The sequence below is a fragment of the Barbus barbus genome, assembly GCF_936440315.1.
Source record: "Barbus barbus genome assembly, chromosome: 34".
Classification (NCBI taxonomy): domain Eukaryota; kingdom Metazoa; phylum Chordata; class Actinopteri; order Cypriniformes; family Cyprinidae; genus Barbus; species Barbus barbus.
This window is the reverse complement of record NC_136762.1, coordinates 27,728,712-27,753,218: the sequence shown is the minus strand read 5'-3', so window position 1 is coordinate 27,753,218 and position 24,507 is coordinate 27,728,712. Positions and strand designations below refer to the sequence as shown.

At 37.9% G+C, this 24,507-nt stretch overlaps 2 protein-coding genes across 4 annotated transcripts in view; both read right to left on the bottom strand.

The window, feature by feature from the left end:
• Positions 1 to 2,815, bottom strand: part of LOC306853992 (schwannomin-interacting protein 1) — a gene marked incomplete at its 3' end in the record, with an annotated part of 268,241 nt that extends 265,426 nt beyond the window's left edge. Inside the window, exons 1-2 of the mRNA XM_079391751.1 lie at positions 2,671 to 2,815; positions 1,018 to 1,094 (exon numbers count right to left, since the gene is read on the bottom strand). Coding sequence (XP_079247877.1) covers positions 1,018 to 1,047 — 30 coding nt within the window. The 5' untranslated portion in view covers positions 1,048 to 1,094; positions 2,671 to 2,815. The remainder of the gene's footprint in view (positions 1 to 1,017; positions 1,095 to 2,670) is intronic.
• Positions 2,816 to 14,495: 11,680 nt separating this feature from the next.
• LOC306854384 (lysosomal dipeptide transporter MFSD1-like) overlaps positions 14,496 to 24,507 on the bottom strand; it is a 14,870-nt gene continuing 4,858 nt past the window's right edge. The window contains exons 8-16 of one of the 3 annotated variants that reach the window (XM_079392339.1): positions 22,203 to 22,301; positions 22,002 to 22,113; positions 21,779 to 21,835; positions 20,637 to 20,793; positions 20,380 to 20,477; positions 20,188 to 20,300; positions 19,340 to 19,387; positions 19,211 to 19,262; positions 14,496 to 14,728 (exon numbers count right to left, since the gene is read on the bottom strand). In XM_079392339.1, coding sequence (XP_079248465.1) covers positions 14,725 to 14,728; positions 19,211 to 19,262; positions 19,340 to 19,387; positions 20,188 to 20,300; positions 20,380 to 20,477; positions 20,637 to 20,793; positions 21,779 to 21,835; positions 22,002 to 22,113; positions 22,203 to 22,301 — 740 coding nt within the window. In that variant the 3' untranslated portion in view covers positions 14,496 to 14,724. Of the gene's footprint in view, positions 14,729 to 17,278; positions 18,364 to 19,210; positions 19,263 to 19,339; positions 19,388 to 20,187; positions 20,301 to 20,379; positions 20,478 to 20,636; positions 20,794 to 21,778; positions 21,836 to 22,001; positions 22,114 to 22,202; positions 22,302 to 24,507 lie in introns of those variants that run through there. The other 2 variants (XM_079392338.1, XR_013782834.1) reach the window with 2 other exon arrangements.

Below are 24,507 nucleotides of genomic sequence, written 5' to 3'. Positions count from 1 at the left end.
ATTGGTCTCTCTAAGCGAGATCCCAATTCGTCGGTCTCCGACGTGACTCGGAGTGACCGACTGATAGGGAACACTAAAGCAATAAGTATGTCTTGAAAACGGAAATTGAGGGAGCTTATCTGATAGAGAGTTAGACTGTTCCAGAGTTTCAGACAAGAAGATAGATCTGAGTATCGTCAGTGTATAAGTGAAAAGATATAGTTATTAAACATGGACACTAGCGGGAGCACATACAGGGAAAACAACACCGGCCCGAGGATTGAGCCCTGTGGGACTCCACAGTTAATACTAGAGGAGGAGTGAAGACCAATATGAATAGTGAATCGTCTGTTAGTCAAAAAAGAAAAGAGTCATTTTGTGCTACAAAGACCTACTGATATCTCCAAACGGGTCAACGAGACCTCATGGTTGAGTGAATTGAATGCAGCACTCAGATTCGGTTCCAGTAAAGATCTCACTTGAGATTCTTAAAAGAGCAGATTCAGTACTGTATCAGACTGAAATATTTCATGAAGATAATTAAGTCAAATACGATTTTAATTGAATGGGTGTAATAGGATTCTTGAAATAAAAAGAAGATTTGAAATAGCATGAAAATTAGAAAGAGGGAAAGAAGCAAGGTTTTGTTTTAAGATATGGTGTCACAGCATGTCTGAGGCAGTTAGAGAAGGTAGGTAATAATTCATTCATGGCCAATAACAGACCAAAACTGACCGTTTCAATAATTTGTTGTGCTAAAATAATGCTGTACTACCACTGAAAGAGCAGAACGCGACTCTCAAGAGCTTGTGAGCCAATGAAATTCATCTTGTAAACCTTGGAAAGAAAGCATTTGCTCAGAGATTTGCTGTAGGCCGTTGTCATCTGTGAACACTTCACTGCACTCTCAAGAGGCAAACACAACAAGACAATCACCTTTTCATTAATCAATCAGCAAACGTCACCTAATTAAGCAGTAATTACGCAGCTGGGCGTGAGACCAGCAGACGAGTGTCAGCGCAACAGAGATGCTCCTACCTCAGCGGCGCGGCGCTCGAGCGGATCCATCTCGTCCTGATGTGAGAAAGCAGAATCCAGGTCAGGCTCTGTGGATTCTGCGACATGAGGGACACACGACCACGATTTTAAAGGTGTTAGATATGTTTATATAACATGTAAGGTACATATGAATGGCATTTCAAACTGCTCACAAACCTAATTCAACGATTCTTCAGTTAGAGACTTTCATCAACCTGAAATTTTAACAAATGAAGCTTCTTCAAACTGTTTTATGTGTTACAACATTTAGAGATAATGATCATTTAAAGATAATGGCTTGAAGTAGATGATTGGTACAGTGTGAGATGACAATGACACTTCTCACCTTTTGGTGAAAAAAAGTCTTTGACTTACACTAATACAACAATTTAAGTAGCTGTCAACTTTGCATTTAGGAAAATAAAAATAAATGGAGTATTTGTGAATCTAATTTACTTATTACCATAATCAAATAGAAACATGTCTGGAAAACAAAATTGTTCTTTAAAATCCTTGGCTTGATGATAATGACAGCACTAATGGTGACAACTATGTTATAAAAACCGCAAATTGTATGCCTACAAACAAGATTAAGTAGTAATGTGTAAAAGCAGAATTTACCTAACTTAAAAATGTTTTGTACAGTTATTATAGAGGAGAAGTTAAAAGGTTTGAATGGATGACAACAAACCACAAAACTGAGAAATATTTGCATTTAAAAGATAATAGCTGAAAAGTAAATAAAGAAACAAATGTTTAAAACTGGTACAATTTAGAATAATAGTTAAAAGCTTTGAGAGCAGTGTTTAAGCTTCACATTCACACTTGTCAGTAAACTCTTACTCATATTAATAGCACAGATGGTGCATTAACTCTAATATACTGACTCTAATATACAGCTGCGCAAACCTCTACAAATGATTCACAATGCAGCGGCACGACTGATCTTCAACGAGCCCAAAAGAGCGCATGTTACACTTCTCTTCATCTCTTTGCACTGGCTACCAGTGGCAGCTCGCATCCAGTTCAAGACACTGATGCTTGCGTACAGAACTACCACAGGCTCAGCACCCTCCTACTTCCACTCACTATTACGAACCTACATCCCCTCCAGAAGTCTGAGATCTGCTAGTGAGTGACACCTTGTGGTACCATCACAGAGAGGCTCAAAATCACTCTCCAGAACATTCTCGTTCACCATTCCTGGCTGGTGGAATAATCTTCCCACCCCTATCCGGAACGCCGGATCCCTGGCAATCTTCAAGCAACAACTGAAAACTCATCTCTTTCGACAGTACTTGACTTCATCCTAAACTTAAAAAAAAAAAAAAAAAAAAAACTCTTTCCCTCTATCTTTCTCTCTGCTTACTAGCTTGTACTTATTTGAACAATGACTGAGACTTGGTGTTACAAGCACTTCCTCTGTCTGATTGCCTCTTCAAGATGAATCGCTTTTTGTATTCCCCAATTGTAAGTCGCTTTGGATAAAAGCGTCTGCCAAATGACTAAATGTACTGTACATAGTAATAGTGACACTTGCCTTTGCAAACATCCCCCACTGACAACATGTCACATCTCACAATATTAATAAGACATTTCTCATCATTAGTTGCATCATTACGACACAAGCATGTTTAAAGTTCTCTCACTCACAGTCTTGTTCTCCAGCAGCGGTTTTTGGTCGCGATGTCGAGGACAGCCTCCGTCTCTCTGCTGATGGCCGTTTCTATGACAACAGACGACAGGAGACACCAGAACTGAACACGGTGCGGCTGATCATTTAGGAAAAGTCACAGATCTAGAGGGAAAACCAAAGAGTGCTAACTGCCAAATGAGTTTAGGAACATGATGTGAAATTAAGTTTGATGAGATAATCTGCCATGTTTGTGAATGCAGGGAATAAAAGATCTTCTTGGTTGATCTTTCCCTTTACATTTTGCAGTTACATGCTGGAATTTTGTAATATAAAATCATGTGTATGTATGTATAAACGTATGATTCTCTTCACCCTTCCAGCTTTGGTCCAAGCTCCTTGACACAGAGGTGATGAGACACGTCCTTCTGCCTGAAAAACAAAAGCATTCAATGGTCATTTGTCTAGTTATGTCCATATGAATAATAAAACGGCAGTTTATGGCAGCATTAGCATTGTATGCGGTGATTCCCTGGCTGTTTTTTTTTTTTTTTTTAACTTGAGACTCGTCTTAATGTAAATCACCCCTTCCATGTCATTTACAAATCATTTACGCACCTCCATGTTGTTCCACATAATGGTAAAATGACAGAATTTTCAGTTGCAGATAAACTAATTTACATATTGAACAAAACAAAAATACAAAATAAGCAATACAATTATTTTCAAACAATATTGCATGCTTGTTGACAGGTAATCTGTGCATTCACTGCAAAACTGTATGGTGTGATTGGTCAGACTTTAATTTAAGGTCCAATTCTCTCTAATATCTTTGACTTTTGCCTCAATAAACTCCAAATTTGGTGCTTATTAATAGTCAGTAGGTAGTTGTTAAATTTAGGTATGGGGTGGATTAAGGGATCTAGAATATTATCATGCAGAATAAGGCATTAATATGTGCTTCATAAGTACTAATAAAAGCCAATATGCTAGTAATATGCATGCTAATATGCAACTAGTTAATAGTGAGAATTAGTCCTGAAAAGAAAGTGTTACATTTCTTTTTAACCACTCATTTCATTCCTCCCATGAGCACTTCAGTATGTTCCTGTGCGCGTGGACTAAATGAAAAGGCTGACGGTGTCAGACGGAGATGAGGATATTACAGTATCTGACACAACAGCAATGAACACAACAACATCTCTGTGTCAGCATCACATGAAAAACACACACCTCATGGGTTGAGCTCATATAGTTTCAGAGGGTTTGTGGCGTAATGCAGTGCTGAACTAGCGGTCAGGTAATAACCTGGAGCACACTGAGGTGATATTTTCATCTGTCTGTCTCTGAGGAGCTTTCAGACTGAACATCAACCTCAAGATATCGATTGAACAACAAACAGTCCTTTAGAAGACGATAACACAAACCTGCATTGTGAGAAGATCCCTGCACAACACCCACAGAAACCAACTATTAAAGGAACAGTTCACCCAAAAATTTACATTTGAGTTTGTTTCTTCATCATATTTGTAGAAATGTGTCATTGAATCACTGTCTCAGCAATGGATGCTCTGCAGTGAATGGGTGCCGTCAGAATGAGAGTCCAAACAGTCAAAACAGACAAAAGCTGAAATAAATCCAAGAAGTGTTTTGTTTTTTTTACGTTTCCAACAGTTGTCCTGACCTTTATCGGCTCTACACATTCAGAGAACAGCTGATTTTATTTGTGAAAGCATGTTATTATCAGTGACCCGATACAGGAGAAACGGTGAATAAGGGAAAAGAGCTTTATCTGCAGGCACCGACATTAATTGGAAAATTGGAAATCAATTTACTCCAACAATACTTGTAGGAGTAATTCTTCAAGTCTACATTCACAAACATCTACAGCAGAGAGAAAAACTGATACAGCTCGATCTGAAGAAAACCCGAGAGCTGCTGAAAACTCAACAGATAAGTGTAAAGCTGAATTTTTAAAGTTAAAATGATTTGTCCTGTCTTATTGTAATAATTTAAATTATATTTAAAATATAATGTACATACTAGACATAAACTATCTATAACTAGCATGTATACTCTGCTCAACTACACATGATCTGGGGAATCATCCATGTCTGCAGTACAAGATGCACTGAAGTAAAAGTGAGGCTTGACTTAGTAAACTCCACTGTCATGCACACAGAATGGCAAATGCATTGACTGCTATTCAGAACATGCACACAACACTTATGTGATGCAGACAGAGAAGCATCTGTCTGATGTGTGACTGTAAACATCTCTGAGACGAAAGCTAAACATCCCCTAAACATCTACAGATACACCAGACAGCGATGAAGGGCAGAAAACGGCTCTGTTCACCTTAGAGATGTGCATTATGCATGCAGATAGCAAGTTCATTTAATATCTATAATTAAGCAGCTCATGAAGGGCAGAGGCTCTTCTGGGGCTCGAGAAATAAACTCTCTGATGCCATCAGTTCTGATGCTTTGGAGGGATAGTTTACTGTTAGATCAGATATAAGATGTAAGATACATAATCATTCACTCCAAGCAATTTAGAAAAACAAAGATGATACTCGGCTTGGTTCTGTCATATCAAATCATGCATTTGACTTGAAGCTTATCTCGATCGTACAACCCGAATTCCGGAAATGCTGGGACGTTTTTTATATTTGAATAAAATGAAAACTAAAAGACTTTCAAATCACATGAGCCAATATTTTATTCACAATAGAACATAACAAAAGTTTAAAGGGAGAAATTATCCACTTTTATCCACTGAATGAGCTCATTTCAAATTTGATGCCTGCTACAGGTCTCAAAAAAGTTGGCACGGGGGCAACAAAGGGCTGAAAAAGCAATACATTTAGAAAAGATTCAGCTGGGAGAACATCTAGCAACTAATTACTTTACTTTACTTTACTTTTGTCATTTAGCAGACGCTTTTGTCCAAAGCGACTTACAAATAAGAAAAAGTAACTAAAACTAAAAAGTTACAACTCTATAAATACTATCTACCCACATATTTAAGAAAATAAAGAAATTAAATAAAATTAACACATGCATATAACAACAACATTTCAATAATAAACATATCAATGAAAAAATTAAATAAAAAGCTACTACTATCCCTTGCCGGTGTCCCTGCCCGGTGGAGTCGCACGGTAGAGTCGATGGTCTTTACACTCTTTGGTCTTCACACTAGGAGGGCTTCACACGACGACTGCCGCGACCGCTGCCGCGGTATAATAACCTTTATTATACCAAACCAACAAATGATCATTTCAATTCAGCTGGACCCACTTTCCTGTTTATCAACTACAAATGGCCAAGCAAGTGCACACACTGACAAGATACACGATACAGTACGAGACCAAACGCCATTTCAGCAACTCTCATCCTAGTAAACAAAATAAGCGTTTCCTAGCAACGGCAAATGCGCTAAACACTGAGACAAGTAAATACACTTACGAGCTGATTTTAAACTTCCGCTGATAGACTGCTTCTCTTAAAGACCACTTCCATTACACTGCCTTCTGCTGGCGCTTGAACCCACTTTCCTGTTTATCAACTACAAATTTAATTGAAATCAGGTCTGTAACATGATTAGCTATAAAAGTCAAGTCAAGTCAGCTTTATTTATACAGCGCTTTTAACAATACAGATTGTGTCAAAGCACTTAACAGTATCAAGCTGGAGGATAGAGTGTCAGTAATGTATAATAATAAGATTAAACACTCACTCAATTTTCAGTTAAAGGCATTTCATTATTGAGTTCAGAGATGTCATTGTCTAGATCAGTTTAGTTTAAATATTATCTGCAAAATCAAATTGACGATAATCACTAGAAATTAAGTGTCCCCAACTGAGCAAGCCAGAGGCGACAGCGGCAAGGAACCAAAACTCCCTCTGAGACAGAATGGAGAAAAAAACCTTTTGAGAAACTCAGTCGGGGGCCAGTTCTCCTCTGGCCAGGAGATAATTGTTTATTTATTGTTTACTTATTGTTTTAATTAAAATTGTAAATGTATAAATGTATTTATTTCTATTTTATATTGTTGCAATTTCTAACAATAATTGTATTATGTAGTTAGGTATTTTATTATATTTTTAGTTATTTTCTTTTCTTTTTTAGTTTTATTGTATTTAAGTCGAGGTCTTCACTGGGGATAAAAGGGATGTCTTAGAGAGGCAGAGTCTCTCAGAAGTAAAGATGGGCAGCAGAGGATCTCCAATCTGTGAAAGAATTTGTATTCCACAAAGATTGTGGAATACTTTAAAAACAATATTCATCAACGTCAAATTGCAGAGGCTTTGCAAATCTCATCATCAACAGTGCATAACATAATCAAAAGATTCAGAGAAACTGTAGAAATCTCTGTGCGTAAGGGACAAGGCCGAAGACCTTTGTTAGATGCCCGTGGTCTTCGGGCCCTCAGACGACACTGCATCCCTCATCAGCATGATTCTGTCACTGACATTAGTAAATGGGCCCAGGAATACTTCCAGAAACCTCTGTCGGTAAACACAATCCGCCGTGCCATCTGCAGATGCCAACTATCATGCAAAAAGGAAGCCATATGTGAACATGGTCCAGAAGCACCATTGTGTCCTGTGGGCCAAGGCTCATTTAAAATGGACTGTTTCGAAAACTTGGGAAAGTGTTCTATGGTCAGACAAGTCCAAATTTGATATTCTTGTTGGAAATCACGGATGCTGTGTCCTCCAGGCTAAAGAGGAGGGAGACCTTCCAGCGTGTTATCAGCGTTCAGTTCAAAAGCCAGCATCTCTGATGGTATGGGGTGCATATGTGCATACGGTATGGGCAGCTCGCATGTTTTGGAAGGCACTATGAATGCTGAAAGGTATTTAAAGGTTTTAGAGCAACATATGCTCCCCTCCAGACGACGTGTATTTCAGCAGGACAATGCAAAACAACATACTGCAGCTATTACAACAGCATGGCTTCGTAGTAGAAGAGTCTGGGTGCTGAATTGGCCTGCCTGCAGTCCAGATCTATCACCTATAGAGAACATTTGGTGCTTCATTTAACGAAAAACATGTCAAAGACGACCATGAACTCTTCAGCAGCTGGAAACTTATATCAGGCAAGAATGGGACCAAATTCCAACACCAAAAGTCCAAAAACTCATAACCTCGATGCCCAGACGTCTTCAAACTGTTTTGAAAAGAAGAGCAGATGCTACACCATGGTAAACATGCCCCGTCCCAACTATTTTGAGACCTGTAGCAGGCATCAAATTTGAAATGAGCTCATTTTGTGCATAAAATTGTAAACATTTCTCAGTTTAAACATTTGTTATGTTATCTATGTTCTATTGTGAATAAAAAATATTGGCTCATGTGATTTGAAAGTCTTTTAGTTTTCATTTTATTCAAATTTAAAAAACATCCCAACATTTCCGGAATTCGGGTTGTATCACATGGAACGTATTTGGGATATTTTTTCCTGTGTATTTCTGCCTGTTATGGATGCATGAAATTAACAATATTTAGACTCTTAAAACAATCCTAACTGACTGATTGCATTAATGAAGGAAAAGATGGACTGGTTGACTGAATTTGTTCACATTATTGACAGAACAGAACTAATCTAATATCAGAACTAATATAACTGATATAAGGTACAGAGAATAAAGGTCCTTGTTGGAAAATATTTGAATGATGATTGGAAAAATATATATATGAATACTGATAAAGCAACACAATTTGTGTGAAAAGAAATGAAAACAGATTGTTTTGATCAAAATGTATGCAAATATAAAGGCAGCAAAGTGGTTCTTTAACTCCACACCGCTGGGAATAAATGGGGCAAAAGTGTGAGCCGGTACAGTGATATAGTGCAGATAGAGGGCTGTTAGCGACAGATACGGCAGATAGATGGATAGACATCGTGTGAGAGGAATTATGAGACAAGCACCTAACAAACAGCTCATCAGCTCCCCAGCATCCTGCTGAAAACAACAGAAAATCAAACTATAGAGTTTCTACAGTATGACTTTACAAAGAAAGACAAAATATGGAGAGATTGATAACGCTGGTCAGAAGAAAGGAAGACACTGTGTTAGAAACATTTAAACAACAGCGTTCACTATAGGCTTCTGTAATTTAATGCACTGTAATCAAACGCAAAGTGAGCAATAAATGTACATTACATTTTTGATGAAAGTACATTTATAACTGAGTTTGTGTTTGATTAACTATATATATAAATATATATATGAAGAGTTCAAATGCAAAAGCCTCTAAGTGCCATCTGAAATGTTCTTCTAAAATGAGCATTTTTCTCAGGCTCCAATATTTATGTTCAGTTATTTCACTTTAATAGCGATGAAAATAACCTATTCTCATTTTAGAAGAACATTTCAGATGGCACTTAGAGGCTTTTGCATCTGAACTCTTCAATATACACACACACACACACACACACACACACACATATATATATACACACACACACACATATACACACACATATACACACACACACACACATATATATAGTGTTAAATGTGGAAATGCATCATCACACATCACAAAAGAGTTCATAAACATAATATTTAGCTGTGTCAGACATATAGCATTACAGCAGGCTAACCTGAAAAACATTCTACTCAGCTGTTTTCAATATAATAATAATAATAATAGTTATAATCAGAAATGTTCAAAAACTTTTGACTGTAAGCGTTATAAATGTGATCAATTTACGTTTTTTATGTTTATTTGACGTTTACAGCAAGAAAGAAAATCAAACAAATAATGTCCAAAATTTGGTAACAGAGTTATCTCAATCTCACATAAACTATATACAACTATTCCGACTGACTTCCTGAGCAGCACGTGCTGATGATATGCAGCTCGTTTAAATAATAATGATAATATAAATGGATGTTGATTGAAGAGTTGCAGAAACACCGCCCAGAAAGTTCTGCTTCGCCTCCCAGCGAGACGCTTCGACACGCGACGCGATGCAAACGAACCGCTGCAGAATGATCCCGACGCCACCGCGAACCATCACCGCGTCGGACCGGACACTGAGCTGAGGATGAGGATGAGGATGGAGATGAAGAAGAGCGGGTTTACCTGAGAGAAGCCGAGAGCGTCTTCAGCATCACCTCCGCGAGCGAGCGAGCGTCTGCCCCGCGCCGCTGCTGCAGGACAGCGCGTCAAGAGCGTCCAGCCAATCAGACCATCGCGTCCGCGCAGCATCACACTCCATCATCAGCATCAGTCACGAGCAGACGCTGCAGCAGGGCTAGTTATCAGGGTTTCTGTCTCGTTCTCAGCTGCAGCTAGAGACTATCAATCAAATGCTGCTTTTCTTCAATTAATGACACTGAATAATTAAGTACGTAACTGTTGGGTGAAGCCACATTAATGAACTATGGTATGGATGTCAGGTTATGTATTTTATATTCATTAATTTCAGTTTCCATTGACCAACTGTTTGTTTTTTAATTGTTTTACAGAATACAGTAGTATAGCTGAAAAGCCGGTAGGCTAATTTAATGTTAAACATATATTTAACATGATGGACAAACTATTTACAAAGATGACATTGAGCAATTATAGCAAAGTTCCCTTCTCTAATTTCCTTTTAAATCTGTTGATACTTTACTATTAATGAACACACACAGGAACAAACAACATGATATTAACATTCTAGTACTATTGACAAGAAGCTGATTAATGAATTAGTAATTAGTACTCTGGTTCATTTTAGCTAATCACTAATCTACTAATTAAATTTAATTTCTTCTGAAGGATTTGGTAATACTTGAGTTATTACTCATGGGTTACCTTGACTTTCACTTTAGAAGTAATTAATGCATTAAGAATTATTCTCATTAATTGTGAAACTATGTAGTTTGGAAATAGTTAAAAAAATAGTAGTTACTAATTAGCTAATGCATTGAAAGCTATTACTTCATAATTAGTTGGAGTTGTTAATAGCAGCTACTACACTGTTATTACTGTGTTTCTCATTCTTTCCTGTGCTGTGTAGAACAGTTTTCTAAAGTGTTACTGAAAGTTTAAGGGTCTTTGTGTCATTAACCGTTCCTTCACCACAGTAACAGGGTTCAGAGTTTAGACATCTCAGTCACACTAGGATTAATGTCTCAAACTCCTAATGTGCTGTTTATCACTAGTAAGGTTGGTAGTTGTTAAGTTTAGGTGTTGGGTGGATTAAGGGATCTAGAATCTGCTCATGCAGAATAAGGCATTAATATGTGCTTTATAAGCACTCATAAACAGCCAATGTACTAGTAATATGCATGCTAATAAGCAACTAGTGTTACTAAAAAATTTAAAATTCACCACAGATAATTAATCGTCTAAAACAAACAAAAAAACCTAGAAAGACCAGCCAACTAGCACAGGCAGGGTTTAACAGGGAGGACTTGCTGCTGTTTTATGCTATAGTAGATTGCCTTAAAATGTGCTAAAAAGATTAAAACTAATTAAAAATAAAAACTGAACATATAAATAAAAACTTTAATTTTTTAGAAAATGCAGTATGAAGGTCACTGGAGTGTGAGCAGATCACACAAAAACACAAGATGTGCAAATTCATATGAACTAGTCACTAATTCACCAAAATGTAAAATAGTTGTGAATTGCCATGAGACTGCATTTATAACAACATGAAGTCTGTGCATCTGTGTCAGGAGCCCATGAGTGAGATCAGGGCCTTCTCAGATAAGACTGCACATCTCTACAGGCTCATGGACTTCAGCTGGATTGCAATCAAACAAAAACATCCAAATGCATGCAAAAATAAACGTTTATTAATCCAAATGTATTTCTCTCTGGCAGCGTGACTGGACAGACTGAGGCACAGCTCATTTGAGGACACTCCTGTAGGCCAGTGAAGACAGATGTGGGCAGCAGTGATCCGGCATCTGCCAACACAACAACAAACCTGCGTGAGACCACAGCCACCTCCAGCAGACGCTCTGTGATGCTCCAGTGATACCTGCACACCCAGCCTGGACAGATAGCGGTTCCTCAGTCCAAACGGAGACAGAGGCTTCAGATGATCACGGTCGTCCACAGACGGCTGAGGGACACGCACACGCTGGACATCCCTGAGACACAACACAAGTGCAGCTCACACACAGCCATGCATCTGATGCTTTATTATCACATTGAGCTCCAGAACCCCACAGTATAAACATCTAACCAGAGTGAACTCAGATAACCCAACATTAACAAACACAGAGTGGAGACGGATATAGTGTTGGTTTGGCCTCATGTCAGAGATTTAAACACCTGCTGGAACTTCATCAGATCAGACATTTCAATACAAACTGAACAAAGAAAGAGTATATAGAGATTGTATAGTACAGAATATACAGGCAAATACAAATATGAATGTCATGAAATCTGCCAAAAGCATATTTCACACAAAATCTGATTAGAAACAAAAATATTAGTGGATTTGCTACCATTCATATAAGGAAAATGTAACATCTTCTAAATATAACTGTGCAAAAAATCATAAAAAGTCACACACTGGAAACAAAGACATGTAAAAATACACATATAAAAGCTCTTGATGATACATACGTGCATATAAAATCAATCTTGATCAATCAGCCCCATTCTAATTTAAGCACTGAGAAGCTTATAAAAAAATAAAATAATAAAAAATCATCAAGAAAAACCCTATAGTCAACAAATAATGCCATTCCCAATATTTATTATTTTGAGAAGTGCCCTGTAAAAAAATAATTTTTGAAGTTATACTGGATTACACTGAAAATCCAGGCTAATTACAAGAAAATACTATTCCAGTCTTTCTCCTTCAAAAATGCATGTTTATTCAATGTGTTACTTTACTACATAATCGTTTTGTCAAATTTACTAGCAATTTCTAAGTGAAAATTGTTGCTAAACCAATTTTTTCCATTGTGGAGAATATATTGTAAAACCCATTTAATATTGTAAAGTAAAACCCATGTTACTGTGCAAAACAAAGCAGAATTATTAAAACAATCAAAGTTAAGGCACGAGGCACTTATGAGTCGAGCTAAAATCATCTAAATCTATTGAGTGAAACGTGTCCTCTCTGACAAGACAGTACACAAATACTCACCAATCAAGAGCTAGTTGTTCATTAGTGACCACAGACAACAGCAGCACTGCTCTAGAAGTGCTTCACACATCAACAAGATCTGTGTCTGACAACTGTCTTGTCCGAGAGGCGTTCTCTGTTATGAACTTATGGGGATTTGACTCGGGTTCAGAGAACTGCTCAATGGATGGACCCTGAATATTTCTGCTCATCTCAAATACTGGAAGGGGCTTCTAGGCTCAATAAGCTCATTCATTTTTATGGTGTTTCCCTGAGACAACAGAAGAATGCATTCGAGGTATAGTACACTCAAAAAAGAAAAGCTGTTCCAAACCGATGTTTTCTTTGTTCTTTCGCCAGTCAGTTTTATGTAATGCTCTTGCTTGCTGTTTTGTTCCATTTATTAAATAACCCTGCAACTAGATCCACACCTCTGCCTGCACATTTACACCATAACCAAATAGATGACTATAGCCATTGACTTTCATAGCATGGATTATATATTAGATACACTGCCGCTCAAACGTTTGGGATCAGTAAGATTTTAATGTTTTTAAGGGAGTCTCTTCTGCTCATTAAGGCTGTATTTATTCGATCAAAAAAAAAAAAAAAACTAATATTGTGAAATCTTATTGCAATTTCTAATATTGGTTTCCTATTTTAATATACTTTGAAATATAATTTATTTATGTGATGCAGCGCTGTATTTTCAGCATCATTCCTGCAGTCGTCAGTGTCACATGATCTTCAGAAATCATTCTAATATTCTGATTTATTATCAGTGTTGAAACTGTTGTGCTGCTTCATATTGTTTTTTAGAACATGATACATTTTTTCTTTGATTTTTTGATGTTACAATGTTAAAAAGAGCAGCATTTTTTCAAAATAGAAATCTTTTCTAACAATATAAGTCATTACTATGGCTTTTTATTCATTTAACACATCCTTCCTGAATAAAAGTATTAATTTCTTGAAAAAAATTAAATAAATGAAAAAATGTACTGACCCCAAACTTTTGAATAGCATTGTATGTTGTAACACAGAATTTATTTTTTTATTAATCAGAGAATCCTAAAAAAAATATCACAGGTCCCCCCAAAAATATGAAGCAGCACAACTGTTCCCAACATTGATAATAAATCAGCATATTATTATGATTTCTGAAGATCATGTGACACTGAAGACTGGAGTAATGATGCTGAAAATACAGCTGCAGATCACAGAAATACATTACAGTTTAACACATATTCACACAGAAAACTTGTTTTAAATTGCAATAATATTTCACAAAAAAAAATCTGTATTTTTGATCAAAATGAGCAGAAGAATCTTTTTTTAAAAACATTAAAAATCTTACTGATCCCAAACTTTTGAGCGGCAGTGTATATATTTAGAATGTAATGTTGGCTACCAACATTCTACAGAATATCTTCTTTTGTGTTCAGCAGAGAAAGGAACTCATACCGGTTCGGGACGACACAAGGTTGAGGGTGAGACTTTGGGTGAACTATTGCTTTAAGAAAACAAATCCTATTTTAGGACATTATTTTCAAGATGATTAAACACATTTAGCCCACTACTGCAATAATACAGTGATTAAAATCATCTTATCTAGCCAGTTTCATTATTAAAATCATAATAAATTACACTGCAAGTATTAAATGACAATTACATATATATATATTAGTAAAACAATGAGATAATTAAAATAGTAATTTATAAAATATAATTAGTAATTTTCTTTTTTATATTACCGTGACAAGAATGCAGGGTTTAAATGCGTTTAATTGTAATGAAAATAATGTCGAGCTGATTTAAGACCATCTGTCATATCCTGATGCTGTGAGTGTATCGGTCCAGTGGTGCTCAGTGAAGGATTGTGGGTAGTCTGAAGCGCCCGGTGACGTGTCAGAGAAAGTGGTCAGTGCAGAAAGGCCCGAGGTGAAGGAGATCAGACGCGCTGCAGTGAAGAGCCTTCACCTGAAACACAGCACATCAGACGCATGAACACCGCTCTCAACAGAGACAGAGACAGAAGAGAGACACTGGGCCGCATTCATGAAACTTGAGTAAATATACGAGTAAATTCAGAGTAATTTGCACATAAAACGGACCTTCCTGAAAACTCTCCTCCGGATTCACAAACGCTTCGTAAACTTCTGATTTGATAGTTAAATGTGTATGTTAATGAATTCCAATCATTCGTAAATAGGGCACTTGTGCATGCTCATTCACAATTAGCATAATCCCCGCCTATGAATTTCAGCTACGCAAATGTCGTGTCCAGGAACGCAGTAGAATATTTTGGTCTACTTTCTAAGGTTTGGCTCCAATAAGGTATGTCCCCCAAAGAGTTTTTAGCCACCTGAAAAAAATGTAATGCGTTCTTCTTAAAACGACCACCTGGTGGCGCTCGAGAATACTTTGGTGGCACAGCATTTTTCCAGATGATTTGGAATATCCACGGCTGCAACATATTACTAGTATCTCATTTTTAAGAATTGTACTAAACATAAAAAAGCAGTAACCAGCAATATTAACTTCTCCATTGTTGTAGGCAGTCGTTGTACAAGTAGGATGGTTGGTCGGTATTTGTCCCGCCCCTCCTCTATTGATTGGATAGCTGGGGAAATAGTGAGTGACGAGCGCTGCGTTTTACAGTTATTAACTTTGTAATTGTAATTATTATGGCAGTGCATCAAAATTCAGTGTCATCAGTTTGCCAAAAAGAACAGAACGTTTTAAGAACGTACAGAACGTCTTATTTAACATTTAATTATTGCAGGTTTGGATAATATTCTGAGTTTGCATTTCACTGTTTTTATTAATTTTGAGGAACACTGAATCTGTCACACAGCATCGTCTTTTAGTTTCAATCTTTCTGAAAATCCAGCGTCGAATTGTGCCTTGTTTGTAAATCTTACTAATGCGATCTGGATCTTTATTAAAAATAAAGTTCATCCACTCTTTCCTAACGTTGGCATCAGAAGGAAGGCAACGCAAACACTGACCTGTGTTCGGCTCTCTTATTATCTACAAGACATGTGTTAATCGGCAGAGCTGTAGAATCGGTGGGCGGGGCTAAACAAGAAGTGCTGTAGAATCGGAGGGGGGGGGGGGTGAACAGACAGTGCTGTAGAATCGGTGGGGGGGGGCTAAACAAGAAGTGCTGTAGAATCGGAGGGGGGGGGGGGTGAACAGACAGTGCTGTAGAATCGGTGGGGGGGGGCTAAACAAGAAGTGCTGTAGAATCGGTGGGTGGGGGGTGAACAGACAGTGCTGTAGAATCGGTGGGCGGGGCTAAACAGTAAGTGCTGTAGAATCGGGGGGGGGGGGGGGGTGAACAGACAGTGCTGTAGAATCGGTGGGCGGGGCTAAACAGACGACTATGTAAAATTGGTGGACGGGGCTAAATAGGCAGCAATGTAGAATCAGTGGGCGGGGCTAAACAGATAGTAGAACATTCCACAAGCTGTCGTTTTGGCAGACTGCCTTCAATATAAGCTGTTTTTAGACTAATGAGAAAGTTTTGAGTACTGAAACTTACAGGATGTTTTTATAGTACAATGACCTCTTATTAGGGGTCGACCGATTATCGGCCTGGCCGATATTATTATGCCGATATTAAGCATTTTATGATTATCGTATCGGTCATTTTCAAAAACAATGTGCGATAAAATTATTTAATTTTGAAATGCGGTATTTGGCTCTGATGCAGCCTGTTGGAACTCACCACTCTGTGGCCTAGAGTGGTCTCCGCCCACCGCGCATCTGATTTGTTGGGAGTCATGAGTCCGACCAATCAACGTGGATGACTAAAGACACTTTCACACCAAAAGCGCTTGCGAACTGCTGCTTCATCACGCATCAGTTGTCTCTCAAAGGCAGCAGCAGACTTTGCTCAAGTTGCAATAAATCACAATCCACTACACTGAAGTTGCAAAACACCTCAATATTATCTATTTATGGTTTCTGCGATGGGGGAAACACAAAAGAAATCACAGAATCCAGTCATATAAATGGAATTTACTGTAGAACGCGGAGTCACAGAATTTGTCAAAGTTTGGATGAATTAATCAAAAGTAGGTCAGTGCATTTAAATCGACTCGCGATATGGACTATCTGTAAACATTAAGCCGCAAAAAGACTATTTAAATATGAATTCTGCATGTTCTGCATGTCTCTGTATATGCGAATGGCACAGACGTGCGGTTTTGACACACACACACACACACACACACGCACACTGAAGTGCGCGACGCTTGCAGTGTTTTCCGCATCTGCCATCTCACTAAATGAGGACATACATGAACAACATCCCCAGAACTGCTCTGAGAGTTACTTCATGAGCATTTGACCGTTTCATTTGGGTAAAACGATCGTCATATCACATACATAGGCTACAGAAACTTAAGAGGTCCTCATGGCCACCCATCAAAATAAAAGTTTGATTTATCTAGTAATACTACTACTACAACAATTATTACAACTTTTGTTAAAAAGAATAAATCACACAATACGCTATTTCTTCCATGTTTTAATTTGAATAGTAAACCCATTTGTTTGCCAAAAATAGTTTAACTCTCATTGATTAAAAGATCAATTAAATTAATGTTTTATGCCTTCATTTGCACTGCAATGTAAATTAAAACTAATGGAAATTACTGGCACATAGGCCAAGATTAGGATGACAGAAATTGTGACATTTCAATAGGCTATTGAACCAAGTGTGTCTATAACAGGCTATTAGTGTTATAGTTTCATTTAAATAGTTGCGGTCTTCTTCGCTGGTGAAATTCATGTTCAATCAGATTTAAATCTGGAGATTGACTTGGGCAATCTAAGACTTTCCATTTCTTTGCTCTTATAAACTCCTTGACTGAACTGCAGGGTGTTTTGGGTCATTGTCCTGATGCAATATGAAGCACTTCCCAATGAATCTGGTGGCATTTTCTTTAATATTGGTAGGCAAGATGGTTTTGTACCCTTCCAAATTCATTCTGCTACTGTCATCATACATTAAGTCATCAGTAAAGTTGTTCCAGAGACAGCCATGCACGCCCATGCCATGACACCACCTCCACCATGCTTTACAGATGAGGCTGTATGCTTGGGATCATTGCAGTTCCCTTTTTTTCTCCACATTTTTGCTTTCCCATCACTTAGATAAAGGTTCATCTTTGACTCATCGGTCCATAAACACAGTTCCAAAACTCTTCTGGCTCACCTTTGTGCTTTTTTGTAAACTCTAATCTTGCCTTTCTATGTTTGGTGCTGGTCAGAGGTTTGCATCTTGCTGTGAAGCATCTGTAATTCTGTGTCAAAGTCTCCTGAGGACAGTAGATTGTCAGAGCATCACCCCAGCTTTCTGGAAGTTATTGGTGATTTTACAGACACGTCTTTTAGGGTTCATTTTCACAGCTTTTATGATTTGTCTGTCATCAACTACTGTTGTTTTCTCAGCCGATCAGGTCGTTGCTGGTGTCGCTGGTGGTTTCCAAACTCTTGATTTCTCCATGCCCTTTGTTTTTGCTGGAGCTCTAATTGACTTCCTCTTTTCTTTTAGCATCCAAATTGCTTGCTTTTCTCTCAAAGTCAGCTCCCTCGTCTTCATGCTGGTTTGTGTGTGGCATCATCGAATGCAAGATTCAGAATACAGAAGCAATGGATATAACTGATACGACACATTCCCTGCTTTTAATATCTGAAGAATTAATGCAACAGGACACAGCTGATCACTTAGAAAGACCTGTGAGGCAACTCTTCCAATACTTATGCTCACATCAGATAGAGGTATGAAATTCTATCCCCCGGTTTCACAGAAAAGGCTTAAGCCTAGTCCTAGACTAAAATGTAAGTCTGAGCCGTTTTAACTGAAAGAAACTTGCACTGACTGATCTTAAAACATATCAGTTTCTTTGTTTTGTCTCAAGATGCACAACAGTACTGTTTTTTTTCTAAGCACGTTTATAAAAATCACTTAAATGTCCTAATTGAACTATGGCCTAATCCTGGCTTAGTCTAAGCCCTGTCTGTGAAACCAGGCCTTCAAGTGCTGAACTTCTTAGCTGGTAAAACATCTGTGTGTTGAAATGGCTAATAATAAAATGTGACATTCTGTAGTTTTGTCTCATATTCATCTTTTAATCATATTTGTAAATGTCTTGACTCCACAGCCAACAGAGCAATTTTGTGTTTACTGTTCCAATACTTTTGGAGGGCACTGTATATCGGTTCAAAATATCGGTTATCGGTCTACTTGGTCTGTAATAATCGGTATTGGCCCTGAAAAACACATATCGGTCGACCCCTACCTCTTATATGTCAAAAGATCAAGGAAATTTTGTTTCTCAGTTAATGACTCCTTTAACTATCGACATGCTCCATAAATGCTTGATTTTGCTAGTGATATTTTAGTGTCTCAGAGGCGCTGTATGAGATGTGTGTGTTATATTGACTCACTCAGACTTGATTCGGCTGGCTCGTGCTGAGGCCGACAGGTTCAGCTCTCCCTCTGACAACAGAAGTGAAGGAAACGTGAGGAACGGCTCATTACAGGCTGAGATTATCTGGAATGAACAATGATCTTACCTTTGTAATAATCATACAGATACAGCACAACCACTGCCAGCAGAGCAACTGAAACACACACACAACAACAATCAGTCACGCCTCAAGAGTGTGGATCGTGAAGTGTCCACACCTCACAGGAAGTTGAATGATTTGAATGCAGCTCAGTAGGCGATTTGTCTTTCTGAGGTCAACAATCACAGTTTGTGCAGATAAACTAGCAGTCAAAAGTTTTTGAACAGCAAGATGTTTAATGTTTGTTTTTTAAAGAATTTTCTTCTGCTCACCAAGCCTGCATTTATTTGAAAAATACAGCAAAAACAGTAATATTGAAAAATATTTTTACTACCTAAAATAACTACTTTCTGTTTGAATATATTTTAGAAGAAATTATAGAAATTAATACTTTTATTTAGCAAGGATGCTTTAAATTGATCAAAAGTGATGATAAAGACATCTATAATGCTACAAAAGACTTCAATTTCAGATAAATGCTGTTCTTCTGAACTTTCTATTCATCAAAGAAACCTGAAAAAATTCTACTCCGCTGTTTTCAACATAATAGTAATAATTACAATAACAATAATAAATGTTTTTTTGTTTTTTTTGTTTTTTGAGCAGATCAGTATATTAGAATGATTTCTGAAGATCATGTGACGCTGAAGTAATGCTGAAAATACAGCTGCAGATCAGAAATAAATTACAGTTTACAATATATTCAACTAGAAAACAGTTATTTTAAATGGTAAAAATATTTCAAAATATTACTGTTTTTGCTGTATTTTTTAACAAATAAATGCAGGCTTTGTGAGCTTTAAAAATCTTACTGTTCAAAACGTTTGACTGGTAGTGTATATGTGTTTACTCACAGCACAGGCAGGCGATGAAGAAGACCTCGAGGAACAGGTATCCTTTGAGGTCTAAGATGCTTCCAGCAGCCATGGACATGAGCGCCAGACCCAGGTTCTGTATGGACTGCATACTGTACAACACATCAGGGCGTTATTACCGGACCAAAACATGCGCAGCAGCATCAGGAGATGCTGTCAGATCAGACTTACAATCCATACGCAGTTCCCAGCTGATGCTCCGGCACCACAAATGCCACCATGGGCCAGAGAGCACAGGCCAGCAGAGAATACGACAAACCTAACAGACACTGACACACACACACACACACACACTTCCTTAATGACCTGAAGAGCCGTTAGAAAACACACAGCTCTCAAAGTGATAACTTTGTGCGTACAGTCACTCCGCCCTTTATTTACTGTAACACTGGCTCTCATAGCTGATTGGCTGATAGTTTGGTGGTTACCATGGCGATCCAGGGGTTCCAGAAGGTGAAGGCCAGCATCATGTGAGAGATGAGCGTGGTGATGACAGCCAGCATAACCCACAAGATGTTCCTGCCCATCCTATCCACCACAAACCCCAGCAGAGGAGACGCTGGAGCCGAGATGATGTACACAATACTACAACAAACACAGAGTAACCACCACAAATCTGCATTAATGCATTAACACTCACTGGGAAACATTGGTTGGTAAGATTACTTTAATGTTTTTGAAGGCTCACCAAGCCTGCATTTATTGATCACAAATACAGTTAAAACAGTGAAATATTCTTATAATGCAAAATCACAGTTTTCTATGTGAATATCTGTTAAACAGTAATCTATTTCTGTGATGCAGCGCTGTATTTCCAGCATCATTACTCCAGTCTTCAGTGACACATGATCTTCAGAAATCATTCTAATATACTGATTATTTCTGATTATTATCAATGTTGAAAACAGTTGTGCTGCTCAATAGTTTTGTGGAAAGTGTGATGCATTATTTTTCAGGATTCACAGATTAATAGAAAGTTCAAAAGAACAACATTTATTTGAAATAGAAATATTTTGTAACATTATAAATGTCTTCATATGTCCTTGATGTATAAAAATATATTATTATTGTTATTGTTTATATTTATTAAATTGAACAGTAGTGTAATTGAGTGTTTACATGCACAATAGTATGCTTATAATGGAACCTGTCAGGTTGTGTTAAAGTCGTGTTGTTTGATCAATTAGGTTATGAAACATTCAAGCAAAAATCATTCAGTGCATGTAGAGTTTTGCACTTGCAGCTTCACCAGCATCCAGGCTTAATCAGCGCTTGTGCTGTGTACAGGTCTGTTTTCGTCAAAACCAGAGAAACACACAACCATTTTAACAAGTGTGTGTGTGTGTGTGTAAGAGTGTGTGATGTGTGAGAGTGTGTGATGTATGTGTGTGTGATGTGTGAGTGTGCGTTTTTGTGACAAATGAGGACACAAATTTGTATAATGACACAGGTATTACAAGGTGAAGGTGACTTATGAGGACATTGCCCCATGTCTCCACTTTTCAAAACGCTTATAAATCATACAGAGTGAGTTTTTTGGGGGAAAGTGTGTGTGTGTGTGCGTTAGTACCTGTTGATGGCTCTGGCCTGGACAGTAGTGAAGGCAAACTTCTCAATGAAGAAAACTCTGTGTGTGGAGAAACGCAAACATGATTTAAACTCATCCATCATCATCATCATCATCATCATCATCATCTCACACTCTCACTCCTTCACAATAAGTGCATGTTCATATGATCTCCATTTGAAATTCTGTACAGTTGATTTTCGCTATGAACAGGACAGAAACTCACTGGCCCAGTCCAATGAATGGGAAGATGGCCACGTAATAGGCCACACAGATGATGAAGATGAGCCAGAGAGAGAAGGGAAAGTGCTTGACGTCCGTCAGCTTGATGACTTCTCCTACATGACACACACACACTTCTGTAAAACAGTGTTTGACGGGACAGAGGGCAGCCAGACTCATGAACGTCTGCTCTGGATCATCTCACCGGTTTTGCCCTGCTCCTTGCGGAGGATCTTCTCTGCTCTTCTGTCCAGAAAGCCCAGAATCAGAGCACATATGAGGGAGAACAGACACGTGGACGCCGCTGAGAAACACCAGACAGCGTTAACTCAGACCAAACACATCACACATGACATACAGATGTGCGTTGGCATGTTTGACACTGATTGTATGATAAGTAGCTCTGTCACAGCACATTTCAGATGATAACAAAACCTTCAGAAATATACACAGTGTTGGGGGTAATGCATTACAAGTAATACGAGTTATGTAATCAGATTAATTTTTTAAGTAACCCGTACAGGTTATATGCAGGAATCCTGAAGTTAATTTCAATACCTTTTTAAGACATTCTCAAAATATTTTAAGACCTCATCACTACTTCAAGTTCTAATCAGCAACAAACCTTTAACTTAATAAACAGTTGTAGTTTGCAAATAAATCTATAGAGCACAACCATACAACAGAACTCAGAGAAGCTTGTAAGAAACACAACTCAAAATAATAAATTAAACCAAAGGCAAGGTTTATTAAAACATACCTTAATTCACAAAGAGCAACACTCATCTGTTCACAACTTGAACAACAAGCACAACAAGAACATTGTGGAACAGGAAATGGAGTGCCTGAAGGAGCTTGTCCAGCTGCCACATGGTAAACCTGCCTTCACTGCATTGTGGAGGGTGTGAAGCCCACAGCTTCCAACCTTGACCAGTTGAGCTCCATACAGCTCTGCATGCTTGATGCTGGGGCCATCCATACTGATGGAGACAAGCTGCCTCGTATTCAGTTTTGCAACACACTCCTGTGAATGGAAATATGCCTTAAATGTTTATTCTTGAAATACACAGGCAATCAAATCAAAATTTATTTATATCCCACTTTTCATTACCACATCACTTTACATTATTAAATTGAGTTGTGTTATGTAAATAATTATTAGAATTTTAACTATTTGTTATTCAGATTTACTAAAGCAAAAATACAATATGAACATACCAGTATTTTTTTATACCTGAAACAAACAAGTGCTGGCTACTGAACAAACACACACACACATAATGCAATGCTAGTAGACTGGTAGATACACTTACTTTGATGTGATGCAACAGCTCCTGAGCTGTTCTGTGTCCCAGGAGTTGAGAGCCCAGATATCGGGAAAACAAACATGTACGTCGAGCTGCTTCTTCTTCGAATGACAGCCTTGTGGCTAGCACCGTGCATGTGGGACTTGACAGAGTTGATGCCCATCGAGGCTACGCTAATCTTCTTGACAATATGTACAGTAGGCCCCACGGTTGTTTGCAGCGACAGGCTTCAGCCATTGTTTAAACTCATCCTTCTCCAACCAGGAGTCCGCAAACTTACATTTCCCCATTTCCCCATCTGTTTCGTGACATGTGGAGGGCGTCACATCACCTAACCGTGTCTGTCGCACCCGTACGCGCCCCGAACCGATCTCGCGGACCGAGCATGCTGCTGTTTTAATAGTCATGGGGAGGAAAATAAATATATTCATGCATACTTTGTGGAGTCAAACTCTTTGGACAAATCTTGAACAAAATTTAATACCTCATAAAATCTTAGAGACCTTAATTTTCCCAAAGTTGATTTATCAACTTTTAATAAAAGTAACACCAGCTACTGTTTGTGATGTATTGAGTGACAGCTCTGGTGTTGAGAGAAATCAGGAGTAAGTGCAGAGCGTTGTGTGTGAACATGATCTTACTGTAGTTCTAGACTAAATATCATCATGATCTTACTGTAGTTCTAGACTAAATATCTACATGATCTTACTGTAGTTCTAGACTAAATATCATCATGATCTTACTGTAGTTCTAGACTAAATATCAACACGATCTTACTGTAGTTCTAGACTAAATATCTACATGATCTTACTGTAGTTCCAGACTAAATATCTACATGATCTTACTGTAGTTCCAGACTAAATATCTACATGATCTTACTGTAGTTCTAGACTAAATATCTACATGATCTTACTGTAGTTCTAGACTAAATATCATCATGATCTTACTGTAGTTCTAGACTAAATATCTACATGATCTTACTGTAGTTCTAGACTAAATATCTACATGATCTTACTGTAGTTCCAGACTAAATATCTACATGATCTTACTGTAGTTCCAGACTAAATATCTACATGATCTTACTGTAGTTCTAGACTAAATATCTACATGATCTTACTGTAGTTCCAGACTAAATATCTACATGATCTTACTGTAGTTCCAGACTAAATATCTACATGATCTTACTGTAGTTCTAGACTAAAT